At 42.7% G+C, this 14,535-nt stretch overlaps 1 protein-coding gene across 1 annotated transcript in view; it reads left to right on the top strand.

The window, feature by feature from the left end:
• The window catches only part of SMAD5 (SMAD family member 5), a 40,677-nt gene that overhangs the window by 8,434 nt on the left and 17,708 nt on the right, over positions 1 to 14,535 (top strand). The window contains exon 2 of the mRNA XM_040982178.1: positions 12,080 to 12,642. Within this exon, the coding sequence (XP_040838112.1) occupies positions 12,240 to 12,642 (403 nt within the window). The 5' untranslated portion in view covers positions 12,080 to 12,239. The remainder of the gene's footprint in view (positions 1 to 12,079; positions 12,643 to 14,535) is intronic.

Raw genomic sequence — 14,535 nt, 5'->3', positions numbered from 1 at the left:
TATTTTGACATTCTTTTTTCCTTCCTGTATCTGGGGGAAGGGGAGAAGCCACACCCAGCCTCCCAACCATCCAAGGGTCAGTGGGGCATGCTCTGAGGGTCCTGCTCAAGCAGTTTTGATAGTTCAGTAGTTCTGTATTGTTGCTGATGTCACCTCTCCAATCACGATGAAATCTCTCCAGACTCCACCTTAGATTCTCCATTTGCCCAGGTATTCACTGCCAACTCTTGGCTGGAGTAGTTGATCAATTTGTTCTGTCCTCCATCCTCTGTTATGGTACCAGGTGTCGTCTGCAGGCTCCAGTGTACTGCCATATCCTCCATGTACATCTGGATATGCTGTCCACTGCTCTGTCTAAGCCACTGAGAAGACTCAGCTGACACATGCACTCCACGGTCAGACCATGGAACCTATGATTTCCTGCATGGTTAGGGTTCTGAGTCAAGCAAATCAATTGGGGGGATTCTCAAGGAAACTTCATCTGAGGTGATCCCAGATTTGATTCTTGTGTGTGCGTGGCAATACAGGGTCTGGCACAGTCCATCGCCCAAATCAGCTTACATGTACACTGTCAGTTGCAGTTGCTGGGTCATTTTTCTCCAGCCCCATCTTCTACACAAACTAATAGGAGATGCAGCCCAGCCTGATCCTGCCCACTGCACACTCGGCCTTCATGCAATAACCCCCACCAGGCCTGTCCTGTGCTCCAGTTCCTGTGGTTGCCAGTATGTACGGTAGACTGGTCCTGTTTGTCTCGCATCCCATTCAACTCTTATATGTGCCATTGATCAGCTCAAACAGCCCCACTGTCCAGCCCACACATGTGCCAGCAGGTGCCATTCTCTGTCTACCCATGCCTGTCCCAATCCTGGTTCTCATTCTCACCAGTTGGAGAAGCAACCTAAGAGGGAGGTGCCCACTGTTACCCTATTGGGTCCACTCTCACTTCTGGATCTTAAATTCTCCAGGTGGTACTGCAGTTTAGCCTGACAGAATTTCCCCCCATGCCAGCAACTGTTAGCTGATGCTGTAGCAAAGCCCAGCCAACCCTCACCCCCTCTGACTTATGCATGTACTAGTAGGTACAGTCCACCCAGCCTGGCTTGTCCTTAATCAGCTAACATGCAGGCCTACAGGTATTGTATTCCTGCCAGGCCTCATCTGTCCCCAATCCCAGCTCCCGTGCTCATCAGTGGGAATAGTAGCCCAGCAGGGGATCTCCCTACAGCCCCCATACTGAGTTTGCCCACTCTCCCCCACCTCCCCGGTCTCATGTGTGCACTCTGGTTGGATGCTGCAGCCCACTATGGTATGGCCTGCCTCACCTTGGCATTTGCCAGTGGGTGCTGTAGCTTGGCACATTCCGGCCTGCCCCAGTTCCAGCTCACATGGTGGGGATTACAGCCTAGCTAGCCCGGCCAGCCCCCAGTTCTGGTCCTAGTGTGAACTGACTGGTATTGTGGCCTGATCTGGCATGACCCACACACCATTCCGGCTCTCAGATTTGCCCGTGGATGATATGAATTGGCCCAGCCTAGCTTACCCCAGACCTGAGCCAAATATAAGTCCATGGGTACCATAACCTGGCCTGGTCTGGGCTGCTCCCTTTCTCGATTCTTGCACTCACCTGCAGGGACTATGACCCAACAGAGGAGTTGCCCAGCTCCTACATCAGAACCTCTCGCAATACCAGATCTCATGCACACCAGTGGATCCATGGGCCAGCTCTACTTAGTCCACCTCCTGACCTCGTTGGAAGAGTGGCCTTTCCTGACCAGCCCTTACTCATTATTGTTGGGTGCTACAGCCCAGCCAAGTCTGTTCCATACCCAGACACAGCTCACACATAGCTCAGCAGGGACAGAGACCTAGCCCAGCCTATCCTACACCCATCCTGGTTCTCATGAGCTCCAGTGGGTGCTAGAGTCTAGCCCAGTCTTGCACGCCCCAGACCCAGTCCATGCCAAGGGAGACTATATCCATACCTAGACCAGACCACATCCCCCATGCTAACCAGTGGGACCCACAACCAAGCCAGGGTGTCCCCTTAGCTCCCCAGCCAGGCCTGTTCCCAGCCTCAGATCTCACACCACTGTCAGAGCTGAGCCAATCCGAAGCCAGGAGCGAGGAGCTTCTTCAGGATCTCCCACACAGTGCTTAGAGCCCAGCACTGTAGCGTAGTGGCTAAAGTCTCTTGCCATGCATGAGCCAGGATCCCACGTGGGCGCTGGTTTTGTGTCCCAGCTGTACCACTTCCAATCCAACTGCCTGCCTGTGGCTTGGGAGGGCGGAGGAGGATGGCCCAAAGCCCTGGGAGCCTGTGCCTGTGTGGGAGTCCCTGAAGAAGCTCCTGGCTCCTGACTTTGGATTGGCTCAGCTTGACAGTGGTGGCCACTTGGGAAGTGAATCAGCAGATGGAAAATCTTCCTCTCTGTCTCTCCTTCTCTCTGTGTGTATGACTTTCCAATTAAAAAACAAGCAAACAAACAAAGCTTCCTCTGGGTCTCCCACACGGGTGCAGGGTTCCAAGGCTTTGTTCTGTCCTCAACTGGTTTCCGAGGCCACAAGCAGGGAGCTGGGAAGCGGGGCTGCCAGGATTAGAACTGGCACCCATGTAGGATCCTGGTGCATGCAGGGCAAGGACTTCAGCCACTAGGCTGCCGCACTGGGCCCAATAAAATAAATCTTAAAAAAATCATTTCTTAGTTACTGCTTTAAGTGCTCGTAGACACCTGTTGAGAAGAATAGGCAAGCACCAACATGAGAACTTGGAAGTTGAATACTAGTACCTTTGAATAACAGTCCCGGTGCAGAGTTATAACTCCAGATCTGTGATCTTGAATATGGAAGGAATCTGTGAAGACAGATTTTAAGTCCTGAAAAGCATGCATTGTATAGTACTTTAATTTGCCTATTTTTGTTTGTGGTAGAATAATGTCTGTTAAGGTAGGTGAGTTTGTATTGTTGAAATAAAGTAACCTACAGGGTGGTGACATTTAGGATGCTGCTTGGAGTATCTACGACTCGTATCAGAGCACCTTGGTTCAAGGCCTGGCCCTGCTGGGAGGAGCAGGGATGGTTGGGGTATGACCTGTCACTGTTGTGGGAACCCCAGATTGGGCTCTGGGCTCATGGGTTGGCCTCGTCCTGGCTGCTGCAGGCATTTGGGGCGTGAGTCAGTGTTCAAGTTCTTAAGAAATGTTAGTCCAACTATTCTATTATCGAAATCAAGTATGACTGCTTTGGGCAGTTGATTTTATAGAAAGGAAACTGCTGAAAACCTTGAAATCATTGAGTTCATTTAAGAAAGCCGTAATTCCAAACACGTGCTCTTAACCAGACTAGCCATAGTGTTTTGTCTCTTCAGTCAGTAGTAGTGCATCCCACTTTCCATACTGTGTGCTGGAGGGTTTCCTGCAAAGTTGGTCATAAGTGAGTTATGAAAAAAGCTTGTGCTGCCGTTAGGTCTTTATGAGTTCATGAAAATTGGCTCAGGAAGAATCTGATTTGAAATGAAACCTCTTAAAAACTAGGCCAGTGCTTCCCAGTGACTGATGAGCACGGTCGAACTTTACAGAACAAAAAATTTGAGAAGATATTAGATTATGGTTGTAGGCATACGTTGTTTTAGTGAATGGAGAATGAAACAAGTGTGTAAGGCTAGATTTAGACATAATTTTTCTCATGGTTGATTTAGTAGTTTATATGAGGTTCTTTGACATTCACAGCATTAAGAGTTTCTTCTCTGCATATTTGATATGAATATATCAGTTTTCCCAAGAATTTCTGTTAATCCTTTGGCAGACAATAATTTTCCCCACAAAGAATGGATTACTAACCTTACTGTGGAAACGGTGGAGTACTCAAACAGGGTCTTATCCCATACACCTCCGCCCCATGGGGTCGTGGGTACAGCGAAGACCTTCGTGTCACTCCCTGGGTCAGGAGGTCAGGAGTAATAAAGGGTTCTGATGCTGATGTGAGAATCATGTCCAGTGTTTGTTATCGTTTGTATAAATTTAGTAAAATCTTGTAGATTTTTCAAAATTTGGAGTCTCATAAACCATTGTGAGGGGGGATACTGATAAATGGAGACTAATTTTATAAGCAGTCACTAATAAATTTTTAAAAGATTTAAAAGTGTTTTTAGGAAATTTAGTTATTTAAGAGAGACCGAGAGCCTGGAGCCTGGAATCCATGTCTCCCATGTGGGTGACGGGAGCACAGTTGTTGTGCCCTGGTGGCTGCCTCCCGGGTCTGTTAGCAGTACACCAGGGTAAGGAGGCGGAGCTCGGGATAGAAGCCAGGAATCCTGATGTGGGATCTGGGTGTCCTAAAGGACATCCTGACAGGCATTTTAATTGATAGACCAAATGCTTGCCTTTAGAAGATTGTTTTCTTTTTTATTTGAAAAATAATTTAGTTGGGGCTGGCATTTGTGGCGTAATAAGTTAAGCTACCACCTGCAATACTGACATCCTATTTGGATGCTGGTTCAAATTCCAGCTGCATCACTTGTGATCTGACTCTCTGCTCATGCACCTTGGAAAGCAGTGGGTGATGGTCCAAGTTCTTGGGCCCCTGCACCCATGTGGGACACCCAAATGAAGCTCCTGGCTTTTGCCTGGCCCAGCCCTGGGGGTTGCAGCCATGTAGCAGGGAAACCAGTGAATGAAGACTTTGGGCGTAACTGCCTTTCAAATACATAAAATAAACAGTTTAAGAATGATTTATATATATATGAATGTATGTATGTAATTTTTGAAAGAGCATCAGAGAGGGTGAGATGGAGAAAGAAAAAATTCATCAATCTGAGCTCCATTGGCTCACCTCCCAAATGAGACTGCAACAGTGAGGTCTGAGCCATCTGAAGCCAGCAGCTAGTAACTGCATCCTGTCCCCCGTGTAAGTGATGGGCCCATGTACGTAGGCAATCTTGCATCGCCTTTGCAGGCATGCTATCAGGAAGGTAGATGGGCAGAGGAGTAGCCAGACTACAACATGTAAGAGGCTTATGTGCAAGCAGTGACTTAATGTGCTACACCACAACGCTGCTTCTAGGAGATAGTTTAAGTTATACAAGTAATAATGTACACACATCTTAAGTGGATACCTCAGTAATCTTTTATACATGTGTTCACCACCTAGATCAAGTAACAAGAAATTCCTAGCTCCCTAGGAGTCTTCTCGTCACCTCTCAGCATCATGCTAGCCTCGCATAGGATAGGTTAGTTTTATCTGGTTTTGAATGTTATATGAATGGAATGATATACTGTCTCATCTCTCTTTTATTGTTATCTCAGAGATTAATTCCATATTTTACAGTCTTTATTTTTTTGTTGCTGTAACTTTGCATTGTGAATTTATTAGCACAATTTGTTTACTGTGAATGGATAAATGGGTTCCAGTTTGACACTGTTATAAAGTTGCTATGAATATGGTGGACATTGTGCACATGTATATTGGAATGGAATTGATGGGCCGTGGAGATCTGTTTTTAGCAGTTAAAGAATACTGTCGAATACTTTTCCAAAGGACTGAGGTCGTTTGTATTCTTTCTCACAGTATATGAGTGTTCCAGTTGTACTGGATCATCATGAATAATATATACTAATATATGGAGTGCTTTCTTTCTCACTGTGGCTGCTGTTTTTGCTCTTTTTTGCATTTGTCTGATATCTCATGTGGTGCTTATTTTTCTCATCTGTTGGCCATTTTTTTAAAATTTGAAATATATGCCCATCTCTTTCACTATCGACTAATATATGCCTTTTGCATACTGTTGTAATTTTATAAGTTGGGACTTAGATAATGAGTACTTGGATACCTTAGGTATATCACTGGCACCGTGGGGAATTAAAGGATTGCATTTAGCATGTTTAAAAGTTTGAATTGTTCTGCATTTAAAGAATTAAAGAGGGTGGCATGGTGGCTTAACAAGCTAATCCTCAGCCTGCAGTGCTAGCATCCTTATTTGGGCCCCAAATGGCCAAGGCTGTGGCAGATGGAAAGCAGCAGAAAATTGCCCAAGTGGTTGAATCCCTGCCATGCACATTGGAGAGCTAGATGGAGTTCCTGGCTCTAGAGTTCCATCTGGCCCAACCTTGGCCATCTGGGGAGTAACCTGATGGCTTGAAGATCTTTCACTGTCTCTGTCTCTGCTCAGGATCCTGCATCTTGTATCTGAGTGCCTTGCTTGAGTTCTGGCCCTTCTGTGATTCCCATCCAGGTTTGTGGTAATGTGCCTGGGAGGCAGCAGATGATGGTTCAAGTATTTGGATTCTTCTAACACACTTAAGTGACCTAGATGAAATTCCTGACTCCTGGCTTTCACCTGGCCTATCCCCAACGTTCATTGACGTTTAGGGAGTTAACCAGAGGATAAAAGATCTCAATCCCCATCCCTCTGTTGCACTGCTTTTCAAATAAGAAATAAACATCTCTTTTTAAAAATAACTTTTCATATTCCTTAATTCTGATGGTGGAATTACCTTTATCTTAGTTACTCAGATTTAAAATATGAAATATTGCAGTTTTAAAGTACAACTGATAGAAAAATCACTAACCATTCTTTCAGTATCCTGGTGTATGGTATGGTGCATGGAATAATGAATACTTAGTTTTGAAGACTTCACTTGGGAAGATGACCAAGATTTCTCTTGGATGATACAGCCGGGCATGGGTGCAGGGATTTGGATTGTGGCAGGACAGTGATGGGTAAAGCTGGATTGAGACTTGACAGTTCTTCCTTTTGAATATTGATGAATTATAATGGTATTTGAATAGCTCTTAACATTGTAAGTGGCGTATACACACAATATTCAATATTTCAGTGATTGAGTAACTATCATCTCTCTTTTTAAAAGATTTGTTTTATTTGAAAGCTATAGGAATAGGTCGAAGGAAGGAGAGATAGGTTTTCCATCTGCTGATCTATTCCCCAAGGGCGAGCCAGGCAGAATCCAGAGCCAGAAGCTTATTCCATGTCTCTCCCATGGATTCAGGAGCCCAAGCACTTGTGCCATCTGCTGCTTTCCTAGGCATGTTAGCAGGGAGATGCGTCGGAAGTGGAGCAGCTGGCACTGCTGCTGCAAGCAGTGGCTGTTACAACTTGCTGTGCTGCAGTGTCGCCATCACCTCTTTTACAGAGAACATAACAGACGTGCTCATACCTGCTCCTGCTGTCCGTGTCATGAAGAACAGAAGCAAATACCCTGATTTCATGATACTACTTTTGTTAAAAGTAGTGACTTTTTTTTGTTAGAAAATATTTCAACACATGGAGATAATAATGTATCTATTTACTGTGATAAATGATTTGCCAGTATGCTTGAAAACTATTTTTTCAAAATATGGCTGTTTTTTTCTTTTTCATTTTTCCTTCACCTTTGTTTCCCTGCTCACCAAAGGCAACCAGTATTTATTACTCTGAGGTTGTTAATGTATTGATTTCACACATTTTTATTCTTATTATATCTGCATATCCATAAATAACAATTTTAAATTTTGTCCGGATATTCATGTAAAAGTATGTCCCTCTGTTTGTGAGTTACTTAACTGCAGATTCAACCAAATGCAGATTGAAAATATTTGGGGGAAAATACCTGGGTACTTGACATGTGCAAATTTTCCTCATACATTATTCCCTAAGCATTTTAGTGACAGCTGTTTGCATATTATTATATTATAAACAAATAATCTAGAGATGGTCTAAAGTACAAAGGGGCAGCTGTTTGGTGCAGGGGTTGAGATGCTACCATCCTATTTTGAGCACCTGAGTTCCCATTGCTGTCTTTGTTTCCTCCTGCACATTGGTCCTGTAACACGTTGACTGGTACTAACAACCAGGTTGAATTCCTGGTTCTGGGCCATTGCAGAGTTAACCAGTGGACAGTCTCTCTCTGTTTCTTTATGTTTCAAGTAGATAAATTTAAAAAGACAAAATTGTAAGATAATACTTAAAAATATACAGGAGGATGTGTAGATTATGTGCAAATACTATACCATTTCACACAAGGGCTTGAGCATCCATGGATTTCAGTGCCAGTATGTGTATGTCAACTGATTTGTATTGCTGTCTCAAGGATTTTAAAATAGATGGCATTGTAGGGTCCAGGGGAATCTAACATTGGAGTAGCTGAGAGACTGCACTAACATTTCAGTAGAGGAGACATAATAAATAAATAAAAGTAATACTATAATACTAGGTAGGGTACATGCCACAAAAGAAAACTAAATGTGATGAGAAGCTAGAAAATGATGTGGGTAGGGGCTTTATGCTACTCTAGATAATCAGTGTATTGCTCTTTGAGGAGTTGGCATTTGAGCAACTCAATTAATTGAGAGGGAAAGTAAGTCATGATGCGATCTGGAAGGAGAATTGCGGGGGCAGGAAGGGGAATCAGTGCCAAGACTATGAGATAGAACTAGCCTTGTAATACTTGAGAGATGGAAAAGTCAAGTGTGTAAAGTTAGGTTAGTTGGGAGAATGGCTAGGAACTGACAGAAGGAGCCAAGAACAAGATCTGGTGGGTCTGTCATGTAACAAGAAGTGAAATTTTGATTATGATGATAAGCCACTGAGTACTTTTTGAGCAGGGGAGAGAACATGATTTTACCTACTTACAAGATTACTTCTACATTGAGATTCTGTTGAGTAGAAAAGAATTTGGGAACTATTAGTATGAAAGATCTTAAAGATATTTTGTCATACATTTTTCTGCACCTTTTTTTACTTTAATAGTTTTGTAAAAAAAAAAAGGGGGGGGGTATTTTTGTTAGCTTTATTTTTTATTAGTTCTTGTGTAAAATTGCTCTGAAAGGACCTAAAAGATAAAGATGTAAGAGATCTTATACCTACAAGTGTGAGACTAAATAGAGAAAAGACCAAGAAGGAGCTAAATATCAAAATTTTGGGGTGTGTCAAGAAGAGTGTACATGTTGCAAATATTCAGTCAGCTGAGTTTTTGTAAATCGAGCTCTCAGATGTGGTGACCCAGGGTGAGAACCCATGCTTGACCAGGATACCACAAGTGTCAGGTTTTCTTGTGGTTACTACTCTATTTTTTCCTTCCCATGATAACATACCACCTCCACCCCAACCTCCAGCCAAATTCTGACAGCATACATTAGTGTCCCTGGTTTTTATACTTGTGCTCTGAGCTTCATCCCATTCATAATACATTTGTTAAAAAGTTACAAAATTGAGAACAAATCTGATAAATGAGTCAAATCTAATGGATTCTGATACGTTGCCTTCTAATCCTCGTTCTCTATGTTCCATACAAAGATCTTTGCCTTTTCTTCATGTTAGTAGTTAATGATGATAATGGTAGATTATGAGTTAATGCTTATTAGGTACCCTGCACACACCCTGTGAAGTGCTGAGTGTTTTACATGCAGTAGACCGTTACACCCCTTACAGCCATTTTGTAGTTGGAACAGATACAGACAGGGGATGTGTCTTGCCCAGTTATCCATGTAATTGTTTTTGTTTACTGTGTAGCATTCTTATACTGTATCAAGTTAAAGCCAGTTTTGTCAGTTAATTTTACAGTTTTCTACTTAACTACTTGAAAGGCAGAGGCAGACACAGAGAGAAAGAACTCCATTTTCTTGTTTATTTTTCTAAGTGCTCCCAATGGCTTGGGCAAATGCCAGGAGCTGGGAACTCAGTCCAGGTCTCCCAGGTAGTAGGTAAGGACCCAACTACTTAATCCATCATCTGCTGCCTCCCAGAGTCCAGACTGAAGGGAAGTTGGAATCTAGAGCCCAAGCTGGGAAGCCAACCCAGGTACTGCTGATGTGAGAAACGAGGATTTTTCCCCCCGCCTACACTCTCTTATTTAGAGAGAGAGAGAGAGAGAGAGAGAGAGAGAGAGAGGGAGAATTGTTACAGAGAGATAGATTATCCATTTGCTGGTTCACTACCCAGATGACTGCAAGGGCCAGCATTGGACCAAGCCAGGAGCTTCCTCTGGGTCACCCATGTGGATAGCAATGGCCCAAACCTTATTCTGCTTTTCCTATGGTTTTAACAGGGAATTGAATTCAAAGTGTAGCAGCTAGGACAAATTGGTGCTGTTATGGGATGGTGGCATTACTGACTGCTGCAGTGCCCCCAAACAAGTGTCTAATTGCTTTGCCAAGCATACTTTTCCTTTTTCACAGTTGGTTGAATCATTTTTAAGTCGCTGCTGAATGTGGAATGAAATGTTTATGATGCATCATGGTCTTCTACCACCTCTCCTTTGCCTCCTTCCTCAACATGTTTCATTGCTCCTGCATTCTCTTATACATTCACTGCCTTATTTGCCCTCATTATATTCTAGTATCTCTGAGTAAGATCTCAGTTTCAGCTCTCTTCTAGGACATTTTCTGTTCATATCTGCCTATATTTTGTTGGTGTCCCATTCCCTCCAGAGTTTTGCTTCTGACAACTGGAAGGAAGCCTTCTTGTAATCCATTTAATATGTAACACTTTGTACTCTGTGATCTATAGCTCTCATTCTCTTGATTATATTTGTCTTGTTTACATGTATGATGCTTTCTTGCCTTGCAAAAAATTATCTTACATAGAATTGAGAAAGATAAGTCACATTCCTTCACATCCTCATCCCCTTTCACTGTGGTTCCACAATAGCAGGCAGGGTAGGATTGGCATCCAGAGGAGTGCCTGGCTTGTAGTAGATCCTATGTAATTATACTGCAATGAATGACGTAGCTCTTGAAGTGAATCGTCTTTGGTTTAATTTTTTTTTTTTAAGATTTATTTATTTTTATTGGAAAGGCGGATATACAGAGGAGGAGAGACAGAAAGGGAGATCTTCCGTCAGTTGATTCACTCATCAAGTGACCACAACAGTCGGTGCTGAGCCAATCCAAAACCGGGAGCCAGGAACCTCTTCCAGGTCTCCCATTCAGGTACAGGGTCCCAAGTCTTTGGGCCATCTTTGACTGCTTTCCCAAGCCACAAGCAGGAACCGGGATGGGAAGCAGGGCTACTGGTGCCCAATTGGGATCTTGGCACGTTCAAGGCGAGGACTTTAGCCTCTAGCCTACTGCGCCAGGCCCGGTTTAATTTTTTTAGTGTGATATTGTGACTGTTGCCACCATGTGACACTTAATAAGCAACCAATAATTATCCTTTGATTTTAACCTAGTTTTATTTTGTGTTTACTTGGGGTTTAGTTGAGCCCACATGTTTGTTTCAGGCAAGATACGTCCCAATTCAAAATAATCTTAATGCAAAAGAATTCGCAGAAGTAAAGCTATAGTTAATGTTTAGTGATTTTAGGCACAGGAAAGGCCTTTGGTTACTGACATCCTTTTTCCAAACATCATTCCTTCTGTTTCACTGGGTACTTACTGTACAGAGGCTGAGTACTGCTCTGCGGGGCATTGTACCTACTGATAGGAGAGCACCACCGCAGGGGCCTTCATCTGGTCAGCACCTTGTCCCTGAAAGCTTTGTGATGTGTGCATGGTAGTTTCCTTGGATCTGATGCATTCACATCCTTAAAACATCACAAAAGACAGTAAGAATTTAACATTGTAAACAGACCTGTTTTTGTTAAATTGTGTATTTCCCTCAAATTTATCTGATAGTCATTTTGGAAATAGTTTCATGAAAATTTCATGTGCTTGCGATTTGAGAGTTTGGTACATCTTAAGATAATATTTAATGTTTGCAAATGATTACATGACAGGTATCATGAGTTTTGCCCAAACTGAATATAAGTCAGTGAAACATTTTAAAGATGATAATGGTTTTAGGAAAGAACTCGATTTCTGGTAAGTCTTTTGTTCAAATCAATATATGTTCAAAATTGACACAGCAAGGTTTTTTTTTTAATATGTAAAAAGCAAAGCAAACTATTTGCTTTTGATTATCATTTCAAATTGCACTTTAGTTACTTGTTCATGTTATGAGGATGTGATTTGTTTGTAAATGAGTGGTCACAGAATTTTTGAGAGAAAATTTCTTCTCGAAATAACTTTTTTTTAAAAAAAAAAATGGATTTAATATGTGTAATTTGAGTTGGTTTAAATTAGGATCCTTTCCCCCTTTCTCTTTCAGAACTTGAACCAATGAAAGGAGCCCATGGCACTTGGGAAGAGAGATGTCACTCCTCCCTGCTTAAAGGGAGCTTGGCCTTAGGGCCTGCATGAGTTTCCACCCTTGTTCTTGAGTAGCTGCTGACTTTGATTACAGGAAGGTCTCTGAAGATTTGTATCAAATGACGTCAATGGCCAGCTTGTTTTCTTTTACTAGTCCAGCGGTGAAGCGATTGTTGGGATGGAAACAAGGTGATGAGGAGGAGAAATGGGCAGAAAAAGCAGTCGATGCATTGGTGAAAAAACTGAAAAAGAAAAAGGGTGCCATGGAGGAGCTGGAGAAGGCGCTGAGCAGCCCAGGACAGCCGAGCAAATGTGTCACTATTCCCAGATCTTTAGATGGGCGCCTGCAGGTCTCTCACAGGAAAGGCCTACCCCACGTTATATATTGTCGGGTTTGGCGCTGGCCTGATTTACAGAGTCATCATGAGCTAAAGCCATTGGATATTTGTGAATTTCCTTTTGGATCCAAACAAAAAGAAGTTTGCATCAACCCATACCACTATAAGAGAGTGGAGAGTCCAGGTAGGTTTGCAACCTTGAGAAGTAAGAGAAATAAGCAAACTTCTCCCTTCCTGATTTGTGTGTAGCTATTTTTAGTAACTGAAAAATTATATTTGCCTTGTGTTTACTTCTTGAACATTAACATTTTGGAATAGTGACTTATTCAATTTATCTTTTTGTAACATAGGTGATAAACCTCCCAGGTCCCCATTATCTATGCTCTGCCTTTCCTTTGCCAAGTCTGTCTCTGTTTTGTTGAAGCTTAAGATTCACGCAAGCCCTAGATCCATTTCCTTTTTGTCTGTTCAAGAACCAGGTGTTCTGTGGGTGTGTGTCTAGCCCACAGTGCTGAATAGCTTGCAAGTCTTGGCTTTGCTCTCAATCTGGCTTCCTGTTAATGTGTAGGTGATAACTCGAGTATTTGAGTCCCTGCTCTCTGTGTGGAAGACCTAGATTAGGTTGTAGGCTCCTGGCTTTTGCCTGGCCCAGACCCGGCTGCTACAGATCTTTGGGAAGTGAACCAGATCTTTCTTGGGCTTTCAAGTGAAAGTGAAAATAAGTAAACGTAAGTTTAAAAAAAAAATTTTTTTTGCACAATTATCTCACTTTGAAGCATTGTATTTTCCCCTTTGCCAGATTATTTGCACTCATATGGGATCCCAGGCATGCAAGGCATGGACTTTAACCACTATGCTATCGTGCCGGGACCTGATTTTTTTTAAGGTTTATTTTTTATTGGAAAGGCAGATTTACAGAGGGAAGGAGATACAGAAAGATCTTCAGTTCCCAAGAGGCTGCAGTGGCTGGAGCTGAATTGACCTAAAGTCAGGAGCTGGGCGCCTCTTCTGGGTCTCTCATGTGAATACAGGGTCCCAAGTTTCTGAGCTATCCTCTGTTTCCCAGACCACAAGCTGGGAGCTGGATGGGACATAGAGCAGCTAGGACACAAACTGGCACTCATATGAGATCTTGGTCATGCAAGGCGAGGATTTATCTACTGGGCCACTGCTCCAGGCCTGTTACCTGTGATGGTTAACTAAATTTAGTTCCTTGCAGGCCATTAGACTCTATGATGATTGTAGACTGGAGATTGCTTTCAGTTTCTTGTCACTCGACAGTCTTTGTAGGCAGCTCACATTCTCATCGTCTTCATTGCCAGTAAGGAAGAGAGTGTCTATTACAAGAAGGGCACGATATCCTTTGGAAATAGAATCTCATGCATCCTGTTATCTTTGCTGTGTTCTGTTGGTTTGAAGCAAGTTCCAGGTCATGCCGATACTCAAGAGAAGGTGCCCCAAGGAGATGGTACCTAGAGTGGGAGTCACAATGGCTGCCTCAGTCTGTGTACCACACTGTGTTTACGTGGAGGATAATGTGAGCTAGATGTGGTTAAAAAAACAACTCAGACATTGAATGTGAAGACTAGCAAAAGAGTTTAAGTGAATACACTATTAGGGTTCAATTTTAAGAGCTTTAGAAGTGCTTGTTGACTTGGAGATAACTTTGACTTGTTGAATTCGTGGGGAGCTATAGCCTTGAAGGAATATATCAGGAAAGGAAGATGTGGTAAAGTAAAGATACTGTGAAAAGCTTCTTTATTTACCAGGAGTAAGTCTGAGTTTTGTGCACTGATGTTCCTGGTTGCCAGGATGTGACTGATGACCAGACAATAGAAATGCCTTTTTTGTGATAAATTTTTTTTTTCCAGCTGTGGTTCATTCTATAGCATGGACTGGAATATAGCTCTCATAAAAATGACTCTGAAAATTTCATATCTTACTTAGCTCAGTGATTGGAAAAAGACTAAGAAACCTGATTTTTGCCCCAAGACAAAATGTCTAGGGGGAAGACACAGCTAGGCCACTTATGGATTAATTTAACTTTCCCCTTGATCAAGCAGCTGTGACAAAGTGT

Source organism: Ochotona curzoniae, unplaced genomic scaffold (genome assembly GCF_017591425.1).
Source record: "Ochotona curzoniae isolate NIBS_2020 unplaced genomic scaffold, NIBS_Ocur_1.0 contig_1, whole genome shotgun sequence".
Classification (NCBI taxonomy): Eukaryota; Metazoa; Chordata; class Mammalia; order Lagomorpha; family Ochotonidae; genus Ochotona; species Ochotona curzoniae.
This window is presented reverse-complemented; position numbering and strand designations above follow the sequence as displayed.